This window comes from Chinchilla lanigera, unplaced genomic scaffold, assembly GCF_000276665.1.
Source record: "Chinchilla lanigera isolate Chin_1 unplaced genomic scaffold, ChiLan1.0 scaffold00146, whole genome shotgun sequence".
NCBI classification, from domain to species: Eukaryota; Metazoa; Chordata; class Mammalia; order Rodentia; family Chinchillidae; genus Chinchilla; species Chinchilla lanigera.
The window spans coordinates 2,711,781-2,726,413 of NW_004955547.1; the positions used below are offsets into that span (position 1 = coordinate 2,711,781).

Consider the following 14,633-nt stretch of genomic DNA (forward strand, 5'->3'; position numbering starts at 1 on the left):
TTGCATTGCAGCAGCATTTATTGAAACACAGATTGGGACAACCCGGAAGGCAAGGCACCCGTAGACATAACCAGAGGGGGACCCAGGAAATGGCCTAATGTTCTCCACCCCACCAGCTCTGCACTGGACAGTACCCTCCTGCAGCTGGCAGAGGGACATCTGGAACCACCATGGGGTCTTTGAAATGTATAAAGGTGCACTGAGTAGCAAGACCTGTCCAAAGTCCCCTAACTAGGAGGCTATAGGTGAAAGGATTCTCACTACGATGGGCCTCTCCACTGCAGATCACATGAGGAGTCTGGGCGGAGCGGGGTCACCCAGAAGAAGGCAGGCAGGCAGAGAGACAAGCAAACACAACCAAGAATAAACTGGCAGTGCTGGCCATCTGCTGGGGACAGGGGACACTTCTCTGACTCTCAGGTTGTGGTAGCCCTGGCTGGTGTAGGATCATGCCTTGACCCAGGGAGGACCAAGCTTCCACACTGTCCAGCCGCTCCAGTGACTGATAGCGTCCTAGAGAGCCTGGTGAATGACATACACTGACCCCTGGGGTCTGGAGCCAAAGTTGGAGTTAAGCAAAGGGCTGGGAGTGACCCTCTAACTGAAGTGGGGAGAACTAGGGAGCAGCTTCCTAAGACAAGGAGGTGGAGGACAGCGACCCGAGGGTCTTTCCCTCTGTAGGAACATCTGGAAGATTCTCGAAGCAAGCACACATTTTCCATTCACACACCACTCAGTGCCGGGGAGACAGAGGCGGAGCAGAGGACCTCACGCTACGCAAAGCGCACCGACCGACTGCTTCCGCAGCTGAAGCTGGAGGCGCGGGGCTGGCAGGGACCACAGGACTCGGGGGCCATCACCGTGATGCTGCCCCCGGTGGCAGTGGGGCCAGAGGCGATCTGGCGCCCTGGTGTGCTGCCGAATGTGAGGCCCCCACTGGTGACTCCACCGCGGGAGCTGCTTACGCCTGTGAAAAGGGAAGACATGCGAGGTGAGGAGCTTGCTGGGATCTCCCTCAACCTGTGACAGACCCTGGGGCATCATATTGCAGGAGTCACCTCCTCCTCTTTCTTTAGTGGTCAGTAACAAAGGCCTGGGGCCTGAACTAGAACGAAGCTGTGCCTCTGGGACCCATTTCCGTGGCCTGCAGTTCTCCGTGGTTACCACTAAGGGGCGCTCAACTCTGCCTTCTCCACCTCACTTGCTTTCCATTGAGCAGCCCAGAAGACCAAAGACCCTCTGTCAGTGGGAGAACACTCTGGGCTCAGTGGATTAGGCCAGTGGGTTCAGCTTCACCTATTACTAAAGCCATTTTCTGGGGGAATTTCAAGTAAATACTTACAGACATTCACGGAGCCCACACCCTCGCACAACCTGGGGGAAAAGAAACTCCATTAGTTCTAGGGCTTGAGCTGGATCTGCTGAGACAGATGGTTGCTTGGGGACCGAAAGGGTCATCCTGTGTCCTGTGTGTGTGGTCAGGAAGGGCTCCCCCAAATCTGCATTCAGTGTGCTCCTTCTTTCGTGGCCCTTTACCCATGGACACCAGCCCTTCTGATTCCCGGCAGGAGGGGCTGAGATCATGGTGTCCATGTGCTGCCTCAACCCAAGTGCTCACCCTCCCCCAGTGCCGGTGGTGCTCACAGCAAGGATGGGGAGCCAAGCTCTCCAGGCTGTGTGACAGGGCTCAGGGATGAAGTAGAATTACTTGCTTATGGGGTGCATTGCTAGTACTGTGCATAAGCCCCTGTGGGGGTGCAGCCCTGCACAGAGGCTGCATGACGAGAATTGGTTGTAGAGGTGCAGAACTTGGGTACAGGTCCCAGCTTTTCTGCTCAGTAGCTGTGGCTATGGGCAAGGCACTGAACTCTGAGCCTATTTCTGTATCTTTGGGTGGGGAAAAAGAACACCTACCTCCTTGGACTGTGAGGATTATAAAATGCACACTTAGCACAGATTCAGCATTTGATGGCTTATTATGACTTTGGAAGCCGGTACTAGCTTGGTTAGCATTGCAGGTCACACTTGAGCTCAAGATGGGTCACTCTGGAAGGATCAGGATCCATGTTCTCCCATCCAAGTACTCACTAGACCCAGCTCTGCCTTCTTGCTAGGGTTAGGTGCACTCAGGGCAGTATGGCTCCAGACTAGACCACCCCCTTGCACCCTCACAATGTCCTTCTGAGCCTCACCTGTGCTCCTCGCCCTCCAGCAGGCGCCTGTAGGTGGCGATCTCGATGTCCAGGCCCAGCTTGGAGTTCATCACCTCCTGGTACTCCTTCAGCAGGCAGGCCATGTCCTGCTTGGCCTTCTGCAGGGCTCCCTCCAGCTCGGCCAGCTTGCAGCGGGCGTCATTGAGGGCCGCCTCACCCTGCTGCTCTGCCTCAGCCACGGCAGCCTCCAGCTTAGCTCGCTATGGGGTGCAGATATGCAGATGAGAGGAGAGAAAGCAGAGCCTGGCTCACTCAAGCAGACAGAGCTAGGGCTGGGGTGTAGGGGTAGGGTCCTAGAGAGAAGGCTGGGTCCATGCCAGGTAGCTAATAAGGCTGTGGACATGAGGGAGGTGAGGGCAGGCTTTACACCTCTCCCTCATGGTGGTTGCCGGGCCGCCAAAGAAAGGCTCCGTTGTTTTTTGGAAGTCAGCGTTAGGGCTCATCCAAGCTCAAGTGCTGTGTGTGGGTGGGGAGCCCCTGGCTTCTGCCTGGGTCCCTGTTTCCTAACTGTGTGGCCTGATAAGAGCTGGGCTTCTGTCCTCCTCGTGTTACAGACCATCTGTGCTAGGTATTTGAGTCTTCCCTGTAACATGCCTGGCACTTGGCGTTCTCTATCTCAGCTGTCAGCCTCTGGATGATGCGGTTCAGCTCGTTGATCTCCTCCCTGGTGCGGCGCAGGGTCTCCCCATGGCGGATCACTGTGGCCTTCATCTCTTCACACTGCAGGAGGCAAAGATGCTCATGAGGTTCAGGGTGGGACATCCCACTCCTTTGAACACCTCCAGTGACTCGGAGGTGCAGGTTGTATAGGCTCAGCTTGTGGAACCACACGTGGCAATCCTGCCTTGTTACATCAACCTGAGTGAGAGCTGTCAGCCCTTGCCTTATCATCCTTATGGTAAAAGAATCCTTTTCTAATAGACCCTTCACATGCTTCCCGCCGCCATGTGTGAAAGCCTGAGCCACTCACCTTGGTGCGGTACCAGGACTCGGCCTCCGCCCGGGTGCGGCTGGCAACATCATCATACTGAGCCTTGATCTCGGCAACCACGCAGTCCATGTTCAGGTCCCGGCTGTTGTCCATCTTGACAATCACTGAGGTGTCTGAGATGTGAGCTTGAAGGACGCGAATCTCCTGTGGGGCCAGCAGCCAGTGCATTTGAGTCCCGGGTCTCATCTGGGGCATGTGCCCCACCTCTGGTGACATGTTCACTCTCGGGGAAGTGGGGGGGGGCACTGAGCAGACATGTCATGTGACTCCTGCCCCTACTACGGTCATTCATACACAGGCCAGCTACAGAACAGCGGAGCTCTAAAGGGCCCTGGACCTTGGGGACAGCTTCTGATAAAACACATGGACACACTGAAGCCCACAGTATGAAAAAGGCCTGACCCAAAGGCACCTTCTAGGGAAGCTGGGTTTGAATGCCAGGCAGGGTGATCAGTTCACTAATTAGGTCCCTCCCCACGCAGAGACCCTCCCCTGGCCGAAGATCTACCCTTTCAAATCTACACTTTCAAATTTTTCTATAGACAAAGCCTCACAAGACCAGTGCACAGATGCGCTCATCTAGCCCGCAGAGCTGCTCACAGACAGAGCAGACCAGCGCACATGCGCTGCACAGTTCTCACACGTGTAAACACAAATGTGATGTTTAGGCTCACACACACGCCCTGTACTGTGGGCCCTCTCGTATGCGTGTGTGCTCTTCCCTCCTATACCACACACCCTCAGCCACACTACACACAGGCACCCTGCCCCTCTCCCACACCTTGCTGGTTGACAGGTGCCCCTCACCTCTTCATAGAGGCGCTTCAGGAAGCTTGACTCCTCGATCAGCGCCTCCACGTTGGCCTCCAGGTCTGATTTCCGCAGGTAGGCACAGTCCACATCCTGGGGCGTAGCAAGCAAGAGGAGCATGCATGGGGGGGTGCAGGAGGGTGTTCGGGCCAGCACGGTCATGGTAACCTACGCTGGAGGTGGCACCGGTGGGCCCCCTCCCTCCCTGCCCTGCAACCAGCCCCCTCACCTTCTTTAGAACCACGAACTCGTTTTCTGCTGTGGCTCTCAGGGCTACCTCCTCTTCATACCTGGGTGTGGAAGAGAGAAGGGCTGGAGCTGAGAGGGGGAGGACCTTAAACGCCATCACAGCTCCTGGCCAAGTTCTTCCAGGGTTTGAAAAGGGATAGCCTTCTCCAGATGTCACCTTGACTTCTCCATGATCTAGTTGTACGTCATTCATGGGCTAGCCCTCCTCTCAGCCAGGATCCACACCCCCAGTCCTTCTGCAACTGGGATGAGATCAGGGGTGAACACCCCACCCTGTAGGTCTAGCACCACCTGTGCACCCTAGAGCCAAGGAGAGCGAGTGCCATCGGCAGGCAGGCTCAGGACGGATTGCAAAGTGAGCAGAGGGTAGGGAATAGAGACAGATAGGACGCAGCTCCTTTTCCCACTCCCTTGAATACTATTTCCAAGATTCATAGGGCCTCTGAGGACTGTAGGGGGCCCCAGGAGTCTGGGGAGACCTACATCCCAGAGGAAAGTTCCTCTGGGTCCCTCGCAAATTGGTTAAAGAGCTGTGGGCAGAACTGCCCAGACTTCCCCTGAGTTGGGTGCGTACACACTCACTTCTTCTTGAAGCCCTCCAGCACTTCCTGCACGTGGTTGAGCTCAGCAGCCAACCTCCCGCCGTCGGCCTCCACACACTCGGCCTCCCGCCTCAGCGTCTGGATGTAGCCCTCAAACAGCGGCTCCAGGTTGCTCTGGCAGCACTCGCGGTTCTGGTAGAACTGCCATTTGGTCTCCAGCAGCTTGTTCTGCTGCTCCAGGAAGCGCACCTGTGCATGGGGCGGGGGTGGAGGAAAGACTTAGCGGGGAGCCTGGGGAGGTATCTGGTTTCTTGGATATTAGCTGAACAGGGCTGAGCCATGGGGTTGAGAGCTTAAGGTCCAAGGGACCCCATTCCCAGCCTCCAGAGAGGCAGTTGTGGGCATGCGGGAAAGTGATCCAGTCTTAGCTCAAAGCCAAAGGGCTAGTTCAAGTCCCAGTTCTGCCACTTGAAGTGGGCAAATTTGGTATTAGGTTTTGTAAGACGGAGATAATGGTGATAAAGTTGTTGGGAAGACTGAGCCAGTTAATACATGTAAAGTGCCCCAAACAGCCCCGACATGTCGTCAATCAATTTAACTACTAATATCCAGCTGTCCTTCATTTACTCACTCATGCAACAAACTCTTATTGAATATTCACATACATCTATGTCTATGTCTATATCTGGGGCATTTGTCTATAGATTTCAGTTACCATGATACTATGAGGAGGTAGATATTACTTCTCCCATGTAACAGATGGGGGTACTGAGACTACCGAGGGATGAGATGACCAGCTCATGGTAAGTGATGAAGTAAAAATTCCATGTCCCTTGGGTCTCCGTCTACTGCCTTCCCCTTCCCCACACTATTTCTGAACAGCTCATGTAAACTCAGCTCCAACTGACTTTTTGAAAAATGGAGGTAAGAACACCTCACCCAATGAGTCATTCTGCGTATTAACTAAGATCACTAAAGAAAAAATGATAACACCATGGTCACACTCTCAGCCCCCAGATTCCTGATCCAATAAGGCCGGTCCTTTTCCTCTTCCCAGACCTCATTGGGGAGTAGCCTCTCAGCTGTGTGGCCAACATCCCTGGCTACATTTCAGCCCTCCATCCATAAAGAGGCTGCTAAGCCTGGGTTGACTAACTATCACACCTCTTCACCCACCTCCATCTTTGGAAAATAATAACAGCTGTCATTAATTGCGGGCTGTTATTTGCCAGTACTTTCCATGCACAAGCTCATTAAGCCTCACCACAAGCTGGTGAGGTGGATCCTGCTGTCCAGAGGGATAGGCTGCCATGGTCTCCCTGCTGAGTGGCTCAGCAAAGACCCGGGGGTGGGGGCAGAGTATCCAGGGCCCATGTCCCCCCACTCCTGCTGCCTGGACCATGATCCAAAATGCCTTTTGTTGTGTTATCTTCCACTCTTCCCACACCCAGTGCCCAGTCCAGGTTCCTGAGGACAGCTCTGTCACTGCTGCCATCTTGTCTGCTGAAATACATGCACCCTTTAGGGCACAAACTCAATTTCTAGGCCATGCCTGGACCTCCATAAACTTAGCTGAAGTTAAGTGATGACAGTCATCTTCCTAGCCATACTGGTCTGCATTTCCTCTCTCTGCTGTCTCAGAACTGGCAGCCAGCCAGCCTGTCTTCCCAGCAGACCGGGGCTTTGTCTAGGGCAGGCAGGGTTGAGGTCTCCTCTGGACCATTTCTGGTCTCACTGACCTTGTCGATGAAGGCAGCGAACCTGCTGTTGAGGCACTTGATCTGCTCCTTCTCCTCATGCTTGACGCACTGCGCGTTGGGGTCGATGTCCAGGTTGAGGGGTGTGAGGAGGCTCTCGTTGACAGACACGCTGGTGATGCAGGGCGGGCTGGGGCCGCACACGCCTCCGGAGCGGTAGCCGAAGCTGCGTCCATAGGAGCCTGTGCGGAAGCCCCCAACGGCCATGCGGGGCCCACAGGAGCCCGGGTTACAGAGGCTGCGGCTGCTGAAGCCTGTCAGTCCCCGGTAGCAGGACACCCCTCGGTAGGGAGCGGCAGTGATGCAGCATCGGTTGCCAGTTCTGGGGGCCACAGCTGAGCAGGAGCTGAAGTTCCTGGTGACCCCGCATCCTGAGCTGATTCTGTAGGAGCGGCAGGACATCCTGTGGGTCTGAGCGGAGTCTGAGCAGCTGTGAAGGTTGGTGTGGGCTGCTGAGTATGAGACTTAAGGTTCTCCTGGTCTCTCTGATCCTCCCGGGTCCTTTTATTGGTGGGGAGAGCTGGGGTTGGCTGCATAAAAGGAGTGAAAAGGCATTTTATGTTGTTTATTGGCTTGGGGAGCTTGCCAGCAACTCCCAAGGACTCGTCTTAAAGGTGAGCTCAGCGGTGAGTTGGGCTCCGTAAAAGTATTGAAGATGTTATTAGGGACATTGTACGTTTGCACTTTTCATCTTCAAAGCTCGTTTACATACATTAAGTAATTAATTTTCTTGTAGTCTCTCTGTGAGATGGCCCCAACCCACACTTGGAGACGGATTTGAACTCCACAACAGTCCGGGAGTGGGTGGATTTGGGATACTGGTGGAAGCCATTGTCTCATGGGAGAGGTGCTGGGATTCTAGGTTGGGCGAACCTAGGAAATTATTGCTTCTACCCACCTGGCTCCTTGCAGGACACAGTTTCAAGTATATCACTGTCTCAAGGCGATAGGACAGTAGTGTCCGCAGATGTCCAGGCAGCATGGACAGGAAGGTGGTTCAGAGGGGCCTTTTGATCATGCTCTTTCTGGAGGCATGGAACAGATGGTCATTTGGAACTTTCTGGAGTTCAGCCCAGAGGGCTCTGCTCCGTTTCTCACCCAGCAAAAGTACAAACCATTCACCTTTCAGTGGCCACAATAATGACTACTTGTGGGTAATGGGCAGACTTCCTTTCAGCCGCTTTCTTTCATGTGATAAAAATGATTGGAGAATCCCATTTCAAGCTTGCTCCAGGCACCTTCCCTTTGTTCTTCAGGCAGAAATAGGTCCTGTGAGTCTTTTCTTCTTTCAAGAACCCCGGAAGAGGAGGAGTTAGTGCCTTCCTCTTGGCAGTCCAGAACTGTCACCTGAGAGAAATGTCTAGAGACTGCTCTGCTCGTAGTGGGAGTGGGACATGGTCCACTCTTGCTGAGGAAGCTCTGATATCTGGCTCCTGGGCCTCTTGATGCCTTGGCCTGCTAATGTTTCTACTTCCTTGTGTGTCCTTGGGCCCCTTGTTAAGGTAACAAATGCTATTCTTTTCATATTTATTGAACGCAAACCATGAGGATGTGGTCTCTTCCTTCAGAGAGGTTAGCCAGACACTTGAGGTGTTAGAAACTTAGGGAAAAAGAGCTAATGATCCTCCTCAGATGGTGATTTCTCCCTCAAGGAGGCTTCCAGAACCAAAAACTGTCACTGCTAGTCTTCTGAGTCCTGTGGAAGGTGCCATGCATTCATTACGTCCTAGGTCTGTCCTCATCCCCATGGCCAGCCAACTTCTGGTTTTTGTCTAAGATCAGGCCAATCAAGTTCTTCCCTACATTCCTTATCTGTTCTTCAGGGGAGGTAGAGAGACTATGGACAGCAGCTGCTGGTGGTGGTGGGAGGAGCAGGAGGCCTCACTAACTGGCCCTAGACAACATTCATGGTGGTTTCATCCATGGGGGAAGCCCCCCATGGATTCTATGTTGGGAGACCTTGTTCAAGTGCCGGCTTGAGCCCTTCCTTAAGGAAGGAAGTTCCTAGCCTCTCTAAGTCTTCCTTTTTTTGACTAGAAAGTGGGACTCAGTCTTAATCTTTCAGGGTTATTGGGAAGGTTAAATAGATTAACACATGAGAAGGTGCTTTGGGAGCCATAATACTATGTAGAAGGAAAGGAACCATTGGTTCCTGCTGGAAATGTCCCTGTTGCCCTGACACCCAGCAGAGAGTGGGCCTGTTCCTGGCTGCCCACGGCCTTCACCTCTTCTGCCCATTACAACTCCTTTACCCTTTCAAGTGTTCCTTTAATGTTTTCTTTAGCCTGATTTCACTCGTATAAATTCTTTGGGTGGAGTCTGGGGGTGGAGAGAGGATGCTTGTTTGGGGAGCACAGGAGATGACTACCAGGCCCTACCCTGGATGGGGGCCCTGCTGCCTGGGGTGAGTTCTGGGGCTTTGGACAGTGAATCTGCTGGCCAACTACTGTGCAGACTGAAGTTGGTGTGCTGAGAGCCGAAGGGATTCAGGAGGAACGCATGGAAAAGCACGGGCAGCAGTGGAACTTTGAATCCCCTCACCCCCAGAAGCCATGCCCCTTTGCAGTTTGGTGATGATGACAGAACCAGAACCATTTCTGCCTCCCCATGTGGGCAGTAGGGAGTGGCATCTTATCCTATGGGGGACTGTGTCCCAGCAAGGATCTGTGTTAGCTGGTTTCCCTTGTCCCAAGACGCACACACACATGCACACACACATGCACGCACATCTCCTCCTCTTGGGATGGGGCCTTGGAAAGGGGGTGGGCATTCAGGAGATGTGGGGACAGCCCCACTGTTCTCAGGTACTGGAGCAGGGCCAAAAGACTGGAACAAGGGTGCACCCCGTCATGCGGGTATGTGGGGAGCGGTGACACACTGGCCCTGCACTTGGTGTGCTCTGGCTGCTGCGTAAAGTTTGCTTTGCTGTAGCTGGTAGTGCTGTACCTAGGGCTGGTTGAGTGCTCAGGATGGCCATCTAGCCTGGGCTCAGGAAAAGAGGGGAAGGAGGCTGACTCTTCTTGGCAGGCCCTGGGCGGCCCAGAGGGAGTGAGAACCTCACAAGCCGGGTCAGTCTGGGACAGCTGTCCTGGACAGACCAGGGCCTTGCTGTGTGGTTCTACCCTAGGGAGGCACAGAGAACTCATATTCCCTGCCTGTCTCTGCCCGTTGCCCAACTGTTGGAGGGCAGGGAGACCTAGGTCCTTGCCTTGAGGGTCAGGCTCTTTCTGAGGCTGGATGGAAGCGCCTCTCATTGGTCTCGTCCTCCCCCACTGCCCACCTGCGCCCTGTTGATTTCCTGCACTGCACCTCTCCCTTCATCTCTAAGCCTTCTCCCCAGTCACACCTTCGCCTGGAATGTTCCAGAACATCCCCTTGTGAACTAGCTTGTGGGAGGCTGTGATTTCTCCTCCTTAGTGTCTCGTGAAACACGCTCTGTGAGGCTTCGCCAGTAACTCCCAAAGATCTTCCTGCCCTCTCGTCTTAGGCGCTGCCGCTCATCATCCCCTGGTCCCGTCCCCTGCTGGTCCCACACCTTTGGAGGCACCGCCCACTGTCAGAATGTCTACCCAGGAATGCATGACTCTCCCATAACTTAAAATGCTCCCAAGCGGTCACTTCCAGGCAGTCTCCAAGAGCTAATTAGAAGAAAGTTTCCCTGTCCACCCCGAGCCCCTGTGACTTCGAAGACCCCCTCTGGGTCTGCTCCACTCCACAGAGCACACGCCCTGGATTTTTGAGGCTGTACCACTCACACCCCAGCCCGCTCAGGGCTGACCCATCCTTCTCCTTTGGTCCATGCTGGGATACCCTGGGTTAGCTTGCTCTGCACACAACAGGGTCACTACCTCCTTGCCTTCTGCTCTGTCTCCCATGCTAATCACTGCTGCTTCCAGAAAGACTTCCTGGATGTGTCAGCAGGTAGCAGAGCCCTGATGCCTCCCCCGTGCTGCTCTGTCTGTCCTTAGAGCCGGATATGGACCTTCCCTATTTTGTATTTGCATCTGCCTGGGCTTTTTTACAAGCCCTCCTGGCTGGCGGGCTGTCCTGAGTCAACCCTGATGGCTTCTCACAAACAAGGCCTGTTCCGAGCAGGGCCTTGGTACCTGTGCACACAGCTGATTGGAATTGGGCATGGCTCTTCAACTCTCCAGGCCACACGTTCATTATGCAGCCGGATCTACAGCACCTGCCCATGCTGGGACTCTGCTCTTAATGAGACTTCTGAGCCCCATGACCCTTCCTTTGGTTTTCACAGGCTGGGGCATGATTCAGAGACCCTGTGTGGGAGGAATGAAGGTTGGACAATAGGGGCAGCAGGATGAACAACTGTCCCCTCCCCAGGGCGTCCAGGCTGCTCCCGGGCCTGCCCACCTTTCTTCTCACAGCTTCCTTACCAGGATCTCCAGGAAACTACACTCTGCTCTGAACTCCGTCCGCCCGGCCTCCTGTGGGCAGTTTCCCCGGTGACTTTGCTGTTCCTGTGGCTACTCTGGGTCACAGCAGACATTCAGTCAACACAGAGCCTCTCATTTCAGAACTGGACGACATTCATAGATTTGAAAATATTCTTCTTATATTTTAGCAGTAGAACCATTTCCCTTAGGAGCAAAACAGCTGTGCAAAGCTGTAAGACTGCCCCTGAGTATCCATGGAGGATGGGTTCTAGCACCCCCAGGACACCAAAATCCAAAGATGCTCGTATCCCTTGTATACAATGGCATACAGTATTTGTGTATAATTTACAAAATCCTCCTGCATACGTGAAGTCATCTCTAGATTATTTATAATACCCGGTACAAGCTAAGTGTTATGTAATAGCTGTTACACTGTATTGTTTAGCTAATAACAACAAGGAAAAAAGTCCGTAATGGTCAGTAGAGACAGTTTGTCCCCATCTGCCTTTGGTTGAATCCATGGGTGTGAAATCATGGGTGCTGAAGGTGACTGTATTTACTTCTGTGTTTGGCTATAGAACAGATGAGATTGTTACACTGGTCTCTTTGCTTCCTACTCGCCCCGGGACACCTGTACTGCATTCCCAACACAGAAAGTCACCTGGTAACACCTTAAGTTGTGCTGCTCCAATGTCCCAGTGACTCCTCACTTCATCTGGAGTTCCAGCATCAGCATATGAGGCCTTGCACTGTTTTACCCTGTTGTTAGCTCTCTCACTCAGTCTCTTTCTTCGGAGCTCCTGCTCTCAGCAACCTCACTGTTCCTGGAGCATATCAGACACACTCCTATCTCAGGCCTTCTGCCCCGTGGCCCCTCTCACCCATGTGACTTACTTTATCGCCCCCCTGTGGTCTGAGTTCAGTATCATCTCTCTGACCCTTGTGAAAATGGCAACCTGACTTCTTACACCGGGAGCGTGCTACTTCTGGCTGAGATCTATTTCTTTATTCCCTTGTACTTAAAACTTTCTAATACACCCTAGAATGTGCTTATTTATTCTATTTAGCTATGACTGTCTGTCTCTCCTTTCACCCCAAATAAACTCCACTTTATCTATTTTGTTCATAGATGAATCTTAGCTACCTACAACAGCGTTGGGAATAAAGTAGGTTCTCGGTAATTGTTTGTGGCCTGGGTGAACGTACGCATGTCTAAATGAGTGGGTATCTCAGAGTCTATAGGTATTTGCGGTTTGGTTGTGGAGAGCCTTGGCCCTTCAGTCTGAGGAGCACATCTTGTTTGGAAATCACAGGAGTGAACACCTCCTCCTATGGCTCTTTCTTGCTTCAAGACTGGTTTTCCAACCACCCTTGGGAACAAAGACTGACAGAAGTGCAGAATGAAGAGAACCAGGCTGTGTTAGTTCCATCTATCTTAGTTACTTTTCTCACTGTGAGACAAAGTACCTGACAAAGTACCAAAGTTAAAGGAAGAAAGATTTATTTTAGCTGCTGTCAGTTTCTAGAGGTTTCAATTCGTAGCTGGCTGGCTCCAGGGCAGGGTGGCATGGCAGAGGGGCATCACAGAGGAGAGACAGTTCATGATGGACAGAAGATAGCAAAGTAGCAAAATAGTGAAGAAGCAAATGATAGTGAAGAAGCTGGGATAGGAGGTGGATTTCTTTAGAAAATTTCATTTTTATTAGTACATGTTTGTGATACGTAATGATACGTAATGATTGTATTCATTGTGGGGAGTTGCTATACACACATGTGTATGTATACGTGACAAATCTTTACAATGTTTCCATCCTAAATACAATTTCAGTGGAAAAAATTGAAGAACCAACCTTCCTTCTCCCCTCCCCAAGTCACACTGCCTAGTCCTGTTTTTAGCTTACTTTGAAAATGTCCTGCCCCTTCTTTGCTGAAGTTAGTGGCCAGCAGAGGGCAGCAAAGCTCCACGACAGCGCTGGCTGGGAGCAGTCTACGTACTCCTGTACCCACATGTGGATGGTGCTAGGCTGGGGCAGCTAGGGTGCTGGCTGCGGCCTACAGCCACTGATGATAAAAATGGGAGCACCACCACAACCACCTTCAAAATAAGAGCAAGCTGCTACTGTGTGCCAGGCTGCACGCAAGCGCTCTAAGTAGATACATGTCGCATATCATTGCCACGCCGACTCTCTGAAGTAGGAGATATTTTTACATTTTATAGAAGAGACAAGAGGGTTGTGGAGATTAAATGACAGGCAGAGAAGCATGGGGGTGATGGGCATGGAAACAGGGTCAGAGGACCCCTCCTTCCACGCCTGTGTAACCTCCCTGGGCCTTAGCATCGTCATCGGGGAAATGGGACGCAATGGGGAGTGTTTCTCCTCTGCGACGGCACCCTTGAGCCGCCTGCATCACAGGTGAGTATTAGTCTGGCTCTATTTAGATCCATTATGACTTCTTTTCCTTGTAGCCTTTCGGATTTTGTTTCTATTGCTCCTTTCAGGCCTTATTGGATTACCTGCATATTTAAAAAACATTCCTTTTAACTTATCTATTGATTTTTGAGCATCTGCTATTATTTGTTAGCGGCTCCTCCAGAGGTAAAATGTACAAGATCTCATCTTTCAGAGTCTACATAGAGCTAATATTTTTCATGTGCAGTTCCTTCTTCCCTACGTTGCAAAGATCACACATCATATATCCGCATACCTTGCAACCCCATTTGTTGAAGTGTTCATTTTTCCTTTCAATAGTCATATCTTCTAAAGAATGTAAGAAGCAAAATAGTTTTTTCCATTTATCCAGGTATTTGTGATTCCTACAGTCTCCTTTTATCCTTGGAGTTGCATGTTCCTCTCTGGTATCCTTTTGCTTCTTTTTTAAGTAGATCAGACCCTTCAGAGCAGGTCTGCAGGTGACAGGTTCTTCTAGTTTTCCTTTGCCTGAGAATGTCTTTGTTTGGTTTCCTTTTTCTTTGTCTTTGCCTCTGAAAGATATTTTTGCTGGCGATGGAATTCTGTATTTATGGGGCTACAGTGTGTCTGGGGTTACAGCGCTTACCTAGCATGCGTGAGGCCCTGGCTCCTCATGTCTGACACAGCAGGTCTCTCCCGGAGTTTTAATTATATCACTGCTGCTGCACAGCCCCGTACTCAGACTCGTCTTTGGGACAAAGGTGAGAGAAAACAGAAGGTTATGGGGCTCGCCTGCCATATTTTCTGGCAAACAACAACCCCTTTCCGTGGTTCCTCTTGGTGGAATAGTACGTTTTCCATGAGAGTTTTAGCTGTGCATGCTCGTGCTCCCCGAGCCCACAGCTGGGGCCCACAGCTCAAGGCTGCAGAGCAGAAAGGAAGTAAAGGCCTGGATCACTGTTCCAAGCTTTGTCTTCTCACTAGGACTTGCCTGCTTTTGTTTACTTTCCAGGATCCTCATAGAATTGTTTTGAATTTTATCTACATTTTTTAGTTGTAATTAGTGGTAGAGAGGCGCTGTGATAAGCTTACTCTATCATGGGCGAATTAGAAGACAATATGTGCCTGTGTGTGTGTGTGTTTGTGTGCGTTGTGCGGTTGTGTGTGTGCGCACACACATGCTGAGGATTGAACTCAGGGCTTCGCATATGTAGATAACGTGCTTACCACTGAACTCCACTCCCAGCCCCTCAGCTTTGTTTT

General features: G+C 51.9%; 1 protein-coding gene across 1 annotated transcript; it reads right to left on the minus strand.

The window, feature by feature from the left end:
• On the minus strand, positions 1-7,048 carry LOC102007058 (keratin, type II cuticular Hb5). Its single transcript, XM_005411935.2, has 9 exons — positions 6,545-7,048; positions 4,846-5,054; positions 4,244-4,304; positions 4,012-4,107; positions 3,184-3,348; positions 2,808-2,933; positions 2,193-2,413; positions 1,343-1,374; positions 1-967 (listed from the first exon to the last, which is right to left on the minus strand). The coding sequence occupies exons 1-9, from the start codon at positions 6,962-6,964 to the stop codon at positions 774-776; spliced, it is 1,524 nt and encodes a 507-aa protein (XP_005411992.1). The 5' UTR covers positions 6,965-7,048; the 3' UTR covers positions 1-773.
• Between the last annotated feature and the right edge of the window lie 7,585 nt (positions 7,049-14,633).